Source organism: Dipodomys ordii, unplaced genomic scaffold (genome assembly GCF_000151885.1).
Source record: "Dipodomys ordii isolate 6190 unplaced genomic scaffold, Dord_2.0 Scaffold91, whole genome shotgun sequence".
In the NCBI taxonomy this organism is placed as follows: Eukaryota; Metazoa; Chordata; class Mammalia; order Rodentia; family Heteromyidae; genus Dipodomys; species Dipodomys ordii.
The window spans coordinates 4,343,160-4,354,563 of record NW_012267307.1 but is presented as its reverse complement, the minus strand read 5'-3'; the positions used below and the strand labels follow the sequence as shown (position 1 = coordinate 4,354,563).

Genomic DNA, 11,404 nt, shown 5'->3' with positions numbered 1-11,404 from the left:
TGGAGTCCTGAGCACAGCACACATCGGACAGATGGCATTGCATCTGCTGTGCAACGCACACAAAACCAGCCGGGCCCCACAGAAACGCCTCCCTCTCCCCCAGGGTGCCTTGGGGCAGCCATCCAGGACGCTTTGCTAGTGCACATCCAGCTGTGGGCACGCAACCAAGAGAACTCAGTGAGCATCAGAGATGCGCGCTCCGCAGGACAGCTCATTTCTATGGATAGAAATTGTTTTGAGTGTGGCTTTACAAATATAAAAGGCTGGAATCGAAAAGACACATTACCTAACAGCAGTGCCTTTGGAAGATGGTTTACATTCATGGCTGCAACGGGATTATGTTTGTGCACATGAAGAGCTTGCTCCTTATACGCAGGACTCACGGCCGTGTCCACTGTGGGCTGCGTGTAGGCGGTCCCCTGCGGAGGGTGGGGTGCGAGCACACGGGCACCTCCAGTGACCACGTGATCTTGTGTAGAAAGGCATGGCTTTCCCCAGTATCTCACCACAGAAGGACCTGCAGAACACTTCAGACGGTGCTGGAGGAGGGCCAGCTGAGGCCCCAGCAGCACCTGTCCCCACGCTACCCAGCGCAGGGCATCCTGCCTGGGCCCTGCACCCTCAGGAGGACAGTTTGGAGTAGCTGGGGGGGGACAGTTTTCGCTTCAGGTATTTGAGCACGTAGAGTGGAAGGCAGCTGACGACAGTAATGGCTGACACTTTCCACAAGAAGGTCACGGTCGTGATGAAGGCAACGTCTGTCAGGAGGTGAAGGAGACGGAGCGTCAGTCACAGAGCTACACACCAGACTGCAGGCCAGCTGCCCATGGGCCCAGGCCACGTGCCGCAGCACTGCCACACTGGAGCTGCAGGCACACTCGGAGCCTGGAGCTGTCTCCACGCTAGCAGCACAGCAGTAATGGCTGCACTCGCGGGTGTCACCATGCACTCTCAGCAGGCTCTAACCACAGTCTGGAGGACACTATTGTGCAGGAGGACCTGGAGAGCTGGCCTGGCTGGGCCGGTGCTCTTTGTAAGGCAGACCTGGATGGACTTGGGGCAGCAGGGGCAGGAGGCAGCTCCTGGCCTAGGACACAAATGCTCAGACATGCCTAGTTCTTGCTTTTGTTGACTGCACTGGGGTTTGAACTCAGGGCCCTCTACCACTTGAGCCACACCTCCAGCCTGTTTTTGCCCTGTTTCTCAGTGCGTTTTCCCAGGGCAGCCTTAGACTGAAGTCCTTCCAGTGCTTCACGTAGCTGGTATCACAGTGTGCAGTCCACCGCCGCACCCCACTTACTCTGCTAACGTGTGCCCAGGCTGTCCTGCTGACCGCTGCCTCTGGAGTCCCTGAGAGGGCAGGCAGGCCACCCCATCCCACTTTAGGCAAACCTGTCCTAAATTAAGTGCTCTGCTGGCCCATCCCCCGGCACTCTCTGTTCACATGCTCATGAATCTGCTGGTGTGGAGAGCTATTTCAACGAGCCCCATGAGAAGAGACACGTGAAAAACCCAACATCAGTACAGTTTATTCTGCATACCGCAGAAAGCCTTTCAGATTGTTCTCAGAAGATGGAAGAAAAAAGACCTTGACTAGGAGTTATCTAGACTGGTATAAAAATCAAGGATGCGAGGAAGCAAGTGCTGTCTCTACTGGGGACAGGGCCCATAGAGGACAGGTCACAGATTACACCAGGGTTTGCCAGAAGCTGGCCCAAGTGTTTCTGGGAGGGAGAGCCTGGACCCCAAGCCCATTCACTCGGGTGGTGGCAGAGCGAGAGCTCGTGGCCATCAGCTGGAAGTGACTGGAGGAAGATTTTTTTAAAAATCAGTTAAACATATTTGTCAACACCGTTTTGCTGAATTTCTAGACTCTTAAAAAAAATAATTTCACCTACCTAAGAAAGCGCCAAAAGATACTCTGCCTATACCTGTTCCAAGAGAAAACAGGAATAAGGAAATGAAGGATAAGGAGACATCACAGTGGTTAGCTACCCACTAAAGAGATACATTAAAAAGGAATAAAAGTGTCTGTGTGAAGTGTGGCTCTAACCCCTTCATGTCCACCACCAGCTAATCTCTGACTTAGAAGCCAGCACTCAGATGCCCCACGGACCCCCTCAGGATGTGGAGCGCCTGGGGCAGGCACGCTGGTCTACGAGGCCAGCCCACTGCCACTTTAACACTTTGTGGTACGTAGTCGAAGGAAAGAAACGTGCTATTAAAATGAAGTGCCTTAAAAATACATAAGCGCTTCTCTGCAGATATCTAATGGATCATTTCACGACCACACAGGAACGCAGCCGTGCTGTTCCAATCTGAAAGCAGCTCTTTCCTACCTGCCACCGGCATGTGTTGTGTGAGGTCCCTTTAATGCGTAACTGACTTCTGTGCTTCTCACCTACATGCTCAGACCCGGGTGTGGTCAGACTGGCCACAGCTCTGGAGCTCTGTGCTGTACCACAGCTGCAGCCCACGAACCCCAAAGGAAACAAACCATCCACAGTGCAGGGATGATGACGCCTCACCACACACACACGCACACACACACACGCGTGTGACAACTGTCTAGGACGACGCCTCACCACACACACACACACACGTGTGAAACTGTCTAGGACGGCGTCTCACCACACACACAGACACACACACGCGTGTGACAACTGTCTAGGACGACGCCTCACCACACACACACGCGTGTGACAACTGTCTAGGACGACGCCTCACCCCCCCCCACACACGTGTGACAACTGTCTAGGACGATGCCTCACCACACACACACACACACGTGTGACAACTGTCTAGGACGACGCCTCACCACACACACGCGTGTGACAACTGTCTAGGACAGTGCCTCACCACACACACACACACGTGTGAAACTGTCTAGGACGGCGTCTCACCACACACACACACACACGCGTGTGACAACTGTCTAGGACGACGCCTCACCACACACACACACGTGTGACAACTGTCTAGGACGCCTCACCACACACACACACACACACAAGTGACAACTGTCTAGGACAGTGCCTCACCACACACACACACACACGTGTGAAACTGTCTAGGACGGCGTCTCACCACACACACACACACACACACACACACACGTGACAACTGTCTAGGACGACGCCTCACCACACACACACGCGTGTGACAACTGTCTAGGACGACGCCTCACCACACACACACACACGTGTGACAACTGTCTAGGACGACGCCTCACCACACACACACACACACGTGTGACAACTGTCTAGGACGACGCCTCACCACACACACACACACACGCGTGTGACAACTGTCTAGGACAGTACCTCACCACACACACACACACACGTGTGACAACTGTCTAGGATGACGTCTCACCACACACACACACACGCACACACACGTGTGACAACTGTCTAGGACGACGCCTCACCACACACACACGCGTGTGACAACTCTCTAGGACAGTGCCTCACCACACACACACACGCGTGTGACAACTGTCTAGGACAGTGCCTCACCACACACACACACACGTGTGACAACTGTCTAGGACGACACCTCACCACACACACACGCGTGTGACAACTGTCTAGGATGACGCCTCACCACACACACACACATGTGACAACTGTCTAGGACGATGCCTCACCACACACACACACACACACACACGTGACAACTGTCTAGGACGACGCCTCACCACACACACACACACACGTGTGACAACTGTCTAGGACAGTGCCTCACCACACACACACACGCGTGTGACAACTGTCTAGGGTGACGCCTCACCACACACACACACGTGTGACAACTGTCTAGGACAGTGCCTCACCACACACACACACGCGTGTGACAACTGTCTAGGATGACGCCTCACCACACACACACACACATGTGTGACAACTGTCTAGGACAGTGCCTCACCACACACACACGCGTGTGACAACTGTCTAGGACGACGCCTCACCACACACACACGCGTGTGACAACTGTCTAGGATGACGCCTCACCACACACACACACACGTGACAACTGTCTAGGACAGTGCCTCACCACACACACACACGCGTGTGACAACTGTCTAGGACGACGCCTCACCACACACACACGCGTGTGACAACTGTCTAGGACAGTGCCTCTCTGACAACTGCCAGAATAGTGATGCACTCTTGTCATGGTGAAGGAAGGCAGCTCAGGGGTGAGGTGCAATAGTTCGTCTTTTGAAAATCTGAACCTATCTTAGGTCAGGAAGAGTACTGGCTCTAGGCTCAGGCTATGGGGCCACATGCCAATGTGTACCATGGATGCAGGCTGTATTCACGTTAAGCAGGGATGCAGGCAGCGTTCACACAAACCAGGGATGCAGGCAGCATTCATGAGTACCAGGGATGCAGGCTGTATTCATGCATTCCAGGGATACAGGCAGCATTCACGCATACCAGGAATGCAGGCAGCATTCATGAGTACCAGGGATGTAGGCTGTATTCACACAAACCAGGGATGTAGGCAGCATTCACGCATACCAGGAATGTAGGCAGCATTCATGTGAACCAGGGATGTAGGCTGTATTCACATGTACCAGGGATGTAGGCTGTATTCATGTGAACCAGGGATGTAGGCTGTATTCACATGTACCAGGGATGTAGGCTGTATTCACATGTATCAGGGATGTAGGCTGTATTCACGTGTTCCAGGGATGTAGGCTGTATTCATGTGTACCAGGGATGTAGGCTGTATTCATGTGTACCAGGGATGTAGGCTGTATTCACATGTACCAGGGATGTAGGCTGTATTCATGAGTACCAGGGATGTAGGCTGCATTCATGCGTTCCAGGGATGCAGGCTGTATTCATGCGTTCCAGGGATGTAGGCTGTATTCACATGTATCAGGGATGTAGGCTGTATTCATGTGTACCAGGGATGTAGGCTGTATTCACATGTTCCAGGGATGTAGGCTGTATTCACATGTACCAGGGATGTAGGCTGTATTCACATGTATCAGGGATGTAGGCTGTATTCATGTGTATCAGGGATGTAGGCTGTATTCACGTGTACCAGGGATGTAGGCTGTATTCACGTGTACCAGGGATGTAGGCTGTATTCACGTGTACCAGGGATGTAGGCTGTATTCACATGTACCAGGGATGTAGGCTGTATTCATGAGTACCAGGGATGTAGGCTGTATTCACGTGTACCAGGGATGCAGGCTATATTCACATGTACCAGGGATGTAGGCTGTATTCACGTGTACCAGGGATGTAGGCTGTATTCACGTGTACCAGGGATGTAGGCTGTATTCATGTGTACCAGGGATGTAGGCTGCATTATGCCTCCTTTCTTTTCTTGCCCAGGAGATGGGGAGTTGGCCACACTCCATGAACCAAGAGGCCAGATGCGAAATGACTCACATAAAATCCCTACGAACCATACTATAAGGAAGCACATTAACCAACTTGGCGATGACTTGGGGTCATCTGACTAACGGATTATGACATAAGCTTTGTCATTCCTCATCTTAACCAGGTGAGCGAGGGAATGGGGTGTGCGAAGGGAAGTCCTGGAATGGTGGAGACAGAGGATTGCCGGTATGTGGGCAGAGACCAGATGGATTCTAACGGTTCACTCTGCCCGAGGAGGGTCAGCAACACGGACATGCAGAGGCTTGTCAGGCCATGCAGGGAGCCCTGGCCTCTGCTGGGAAGCAGTGACACAGTTGTATGGAGTCGGAACCTCGTTGACTAATCCCCTCTCCACTGTAGACAACAGTGCTAATGGGGGGTGACAGTGACAACCTTCTCACCCCATGTCCAGCACCCACCTGGCACCTCTCCCATGGTTCTCTTTCTAGGAACCGGACTTAGGGAGTTCAAGTCCAGATGTAGTTCAAGTTCAGCTGGTGTCAGAGTGGGCCGGGCTGGTCAGCAAGACAGCGCAGACCCTATGGTGTGGAACATAGTGTTCCCCCTCACTAAGGGGTGCTTGGCCAGGCTGCTGAAGCAAGTGTGTCCCAGTGTAGACAGCCCAGGGAAGAAGCAGAGCACAGGTGTCTCTCTGTGCCCAGGCTGCCTCTCCTAAGTGCCTGCCTTGGAGCAGTACAAACAGCACAGCTGGCGTGGGAAGCATTCTTGGAAACAAATACAACTCCAACATCTTCATAAAAGGCAAGATGGTAAAGATCCTAATTCTGAAAGTCACTGCAAGGATTTTATCTGTCACAAAAATATGCTTTTCTGTTATGAAACTTTCTAATATGAATTCTATTCTGTTCTGGGAGCTCAAACAATGTTTTAAGAAGTAACAATAACAAATGTTAGATAAGGACCCGGAAAACTGTGAAACGACTTACCAAAATACTCATTAAGAAAAGCAAGAGAGGCCACGTAGCAGCCCAGACTGAGGAACTCTGCCACAACCATCAGCCAGTGCCAGGTCCTGATGGTCAGTGCCACCATAAGCAGCTCGGTCAGGATCAGCGCGGTGAAGGAGATGGCCACCACATGGACAAACTCTGACTCGAAGAGCACCAGCGCCCCATACATGAGAATGCCACCTGGAAGACAGCGGGCAGAGCGGCCTGTTACAAGTCAGCTCTTCCCACCAACGGGAAGCCAGCAAGAAAAGGAACACGGAAACGAGCCATTCTGAACACCTAAGACAGGGATCAGGCACACACGCTTCTCATGGACAGACATGGGTTTGGGGTAAAATAAGATGTGCACTTGCTTCACCCAGGTGTGTCCAGCAGAGGCTCACCAACTCTTCAATATCTGCAGAAAGAGCCACAGTGCCACTTGGACTGGTGTCAACGAAGAGGAGGCGTTTCATGGAATCCCTGCCATGTCCCCTAACTCTGTCTGCAACAGCCTTTCGCTTTCTAGAATTCCAGCAGAGTGGTAATGCCTTCTGGTTTTGTAATTCAGACTTCCCAAAGCCTTGCTATCATCATTCTATGAAAGAAAACCATTGTGCAGGGACACAAAGTAAAAGGTGCTTGCTACAGTTTTCTGGACTAATGTTTAATTAAAAACGGGCCACTTTTTAGCTAATAGGTATCAAAGAAAACAAACCAATGTGCCTTGTGAGAGTATCAATTTACAAGATAAAAAAAAGAAGGCTTTCACTGTATTTGATGTTGTTATAATTTGTGGAGGGGAAGGGAAAAAACAATCCCTTTAACTAGGGATACAAGTGAACCCATTGCAACAATGAGACAAACAAATCTTATGCCAAAAAACGAACTTTACAACTTTGGTGGGGGCGGGGGGGGGGGGAGGAGAGTAGGGGGGGAGGGGATGGGCATGGGAAACAAAGGAGGAGGCTACAATGCTTGATAAGAAATGTACTCATTATTTGCCCATGTAATTGTAACCCCTCTGTACAGTATTTTCACAATAAAAAAGAAAAAGAAGAAGAAAAAAGAAGGCAACATTTAACTGCTGATGAGATTTTAAGCTGGAAGTGCAAATGCTATTGCTAAGACAAGAAAACAAACAAACAAACCAAAAAAACCAATCGACCAAAACTCCACAAAAAACCCACTGTTTCAGTGAGGTCAGGACCCGCCTTACCTTGGTAGATGCTGATCAGAACCCAGATGAGGAAGGTTTTGAAGGACAGGGATCTTCCCTAGGAACAAACAGTAGAACCATCTCCTCAGTGGAGCAGACTGCCACCTGACTCTCAGCTTCCCAAGGAACAAGATGCTTCTCAAAAGCCTTAGGGCCTGACACCATGAACTGTCCCACTGATCTTATGGCCTGGGCCCTGCAGATGCTGTATAGCAGTGCCCATGGTTGGCTAAGATGTGCTGACGCTCAAGCCATGGCGATATGTTCCTTGGTGTGCTAGTAGCTGAGGAAGTTATGTCTATAGATGAACAACTAACCAGGAGTAACCTAGATTTCCTTTGTGATAAGAATAATCTCCTTTTATTTCCTGCTCCCCTCCCAAGGTAACAGCTCTTCTGTAAGGAGGAGGCATGCCAATTACAGTAAAAAACGAGTTTCCGTTCAGGAAAAGCTGTCATGTAAGTAAATCATATAGAGACAGAATGGCTTCTTATGCACGAGGCTTTGCGTTTCCACGTGAACCCAGGTTTGCATTTGTGGGCCAGATATCCTGGTTGGCCTTCCTTTACAGTGCACTAATGGAATTCCAGTGCAAGGAGCCCAGTCACAGGTATACCAGCTGTACTCTTCGTGCTGGAGAACTGTCAGGTGATTTACACCAGGGGAGGCCCTAGTAATGGGTTAGCACAGGCCAGGTGAGAGGCCACCAGAGCCTTGAGCTCATGCTGTCACCTCTGCTCTCAGCAGTATGGCCTCTAATCAGGCAGACACTCCATGGGAGGAGACCTGGGGCATGGGGCTTCCCTGGAGTTCCTGTGCAGTACTTGGCGTGTGCTATCACTGACCACTCCAAAGCTCTGGGGAGAGTCCCTCAGGGTGGGTACTCTGACAAGTGCCATCACAGGGGCCCAGGACATACTGCAGGGACGTGTGGTGGTAATGCCATCCTGAGTCCAGACTTGAGTCCCTGGATCAAGCCTGGAAGCTGGTAGGATGCTTATATGTATGCTGAACAGCCTTGCTATGGTCCTGAGGAGGTTAGCAAAGGCAGGGGACTGAGCTGTAACCATATGCAACCTTCTAGTTAAGCATTTACCTTGGACATGAGTGAATCCCAGTGGAGTGGCTCTGAGTCCTAGTCTCTGCTACATGGGAATGTATGGGTACTCAAATGCACACTGCAGCTTATTAAAAGAAATAGCAGAAAAATGTCCACATGTTCCACCAACATAGCTTAAGCAGGGTCCTTTCATCTCTATTTTCCAAGTGCATGTCTCAGACTGGCCAGTAGTGGGTGTTTGGTCTTTGGCTATAAAATTTAACTATAATTAAATACGTGGCTCATTTTACTTCAGGAATTAAAAGGAATTTAACTTTAATCTCTTGATGTAAGAGATAAGCGGTTTACTCTGTAGTCAGATTTGCTGGAGGTTGGCCGAGTATGTGCAATAATTATCAATATGGTTGTTGAAAGTTAAAGCAGTGTCTGTGCCCTGTCTTGTTGGGAGTGCAAACACAGATGTTTGCTGAAGGCACACATGGAGTCTGCACACAGGTGACTCCTGTCTCCAGTGGACTGCAGATCAATAAAAGAAAACACAACAGAATGAGTATTAAAACCATAAATAAAATAATTTAAGAAAAATAAGCCTAAGTGACTGGCTCCTGAGTGTGGATGCTTATTAATGGGTCTGACTTTAGCTCAGAGAGGAGAAATCTCACATTTAAGACGCAAATACTTTATTCACAGAAGCAATTTATCTACCATGAATTCCAGGGAACTCATAAAGCTGCTCTTCTCAGATCCAAATGTCTGTTGCTCATCTCAGACAGGGTCTTGCTTACTTGTTCAGGTACCAACCACTGGTCTAATAGGGACTGCTGTTTAAATGGATTCTGAGTTAGTCTGCCTCCCATACTCTACCTGCAGTCCTTGGCTCCTGACTAAATATGTATGCATCAGTTTCCTCCTCTATCAAGTAGAAATGATGATGGTATATACTTCATGTTGATTGCATAAGCCATAAAACGAAACATGCACACTACTAGAAATAAATCCTATCATTAATATACATTACTGGAAAGCAAATTTTGAATACGTATCACTCAAAATGTAAAAAAATGAAACTAATAATTTTAGGAAAGGCTAGTCTAACTTGAGATGAATAAAACTGTTAATAATTGTTAAGTACCACACTGTGGTAAATGCACATGCAGATTGCAGTGGCATGCACACTGCCTGTTGCTATGGTCACATACAAGCATATAGGTAACACATGCACTTCAGCATGCATCTATGATCACACACAGGTAAGTTACAGGTATGCTGTGGTAACATGTACACTGCAATGATATGAAGCTGATGTGTATCAGGTAACTTATGTATAGGCTTTGGCGACATGCATGTTGGCATATATCTGATCACACATAAGCAGATGATACGCAAGCTATGGTAACATGTGTAATTACAGTGACACGCTCATAGGCATGTGTCTATAGTTACACAAAAGCTGAATACAAACATCTGTGGGCAACACTTGTGTTGAGTACAGTGACATGAAATGGTATGTATACATGATCATATGTGGGCAGATGGTTTATAACAATGATCACACATGAGCAGATGCACACATAATCATGCACGGACAGATATGTTCTGTACACATGATCAGATATGTTTCACTAGTGCTGGGACCAGGTGGGACATTCCACTTCTTAGGGGCACTGGGTCTCCCTCTGTCCTGCTTATAACCATTTGTATCATCTGTTCTCTTCTAGCCTACTTCCTCCCTCAACTTACTTTCTCTGATTCCTTCCAAGATTGCTTTTCTCGAATCCCTAATTGTAATAATTTGGGGGTAGAAGTTTGAAGCAGAAATAATATATAGGGCTGACAAAAAAATGAGAGGAAGTGAATGGAAACTCACCAAAGGGAAAATATGAGTGGAAGGGTGAGACTGATGGTCATGGCAGTGCCATAGAAAGAGCCCTTGTAAGTGAACTGGCCACTGTCGCTCCCTTGACCCCTCAGGTAAAAACTAGAAATGGCCTGCTGGTGGCTTGGTACCCATGTTATTCTGCACTTAGCTGGAGGTAGGGACACACTGTAGTTGAGGAAATCTCAAAACTTATGAAGGAAAAGACTGCAGTTCTACAAGACAGACACAACAGTACTAACCTGAAGAAGGCAATTCTTCCTGGGTATGGCCATTTTTAACCTTTGTTTTGCCACCCCCTGGTTGGCTAGGAGGCTGCAGACTCACATATAGAGCAGTGACTGACCCATGTGGGCCTCATGTCACTACACCTGTCACCAGTTATCCATAGTTTGTTCCAGGTCCTAACAAGTATCCCTCACTGACAAAGTCAGGGGGCTAGTAGCACCTGGCCAGCTCCTCATCCTTCATTTTCAAGGACTGGACACTCCTTAAAACCACCAGTCAGTGGGGCTTGTGGACTGTTCCTTAGTCTTGGGCTGCCTTCTAACAAAAGGACAGTTGGAAAAGACACTGTGGGATTGACATCATTTCTCTACAGAGCTCTGTTGCACTGATAATGTGAACTGATTCGTCTGCTGAGGTAGCATCTGCTGGAGTCTCCACTATGAAGCTGCGGTTGTTTGTAACTAATGATCGAAATTGGTGGGAGTTTTTAGCTGCCTCTTTGTTCATCTCATTCCTTCACACTTATCACTGTAATTCTTCAGTAAGGAAGAACTTTATATTAAAATGGACTTACTGGGCTGGGAAGGTGGCTCAGTGGTAGAGCGCTTGCCTTGCATGCCTGAGGCCCTGGGTTCGATTCCTCAGCACCACATAAGCAAAAAGAAAAAA

General features: G+C 48.8%; 1 protein-coding gene across 1 annotated transcript in view; it reads right to left on the bottom strand.

The window, feature by feature from the left end:
* Window positions 1–606: 606 nt before the first annotated feature.
* Atp9b (ATPase, class II, type 9B) overlaps window positions 607–11,404 on the bottom strand; it is a 181,862-nt gene continuing 171,064 nt past the window's right edge. The window contains exons 25-28 of the mRNA XM_013026118.1: window positions 7,572–7,629; window positions 6,350–6,553; window positions 1,899–1,931; window positions 607–758 (exon numbers count right to left, since the gene is read on the bottom strand). Coding sequence (XP_012881572.1) covers window positions 622–758; window positions 1,899–1,931; window positions 6,350–6,553; window positions 7,572–7,629 — 432 coding nt within the window. The 3' untranslated portion in view covers window positions 607–621. The remainder of the gene's footprint in view (window positions 759–1,898; window positions 1,932–6,349; window positions 6,554–7,571; window positions 7,630–11,404) is intronic.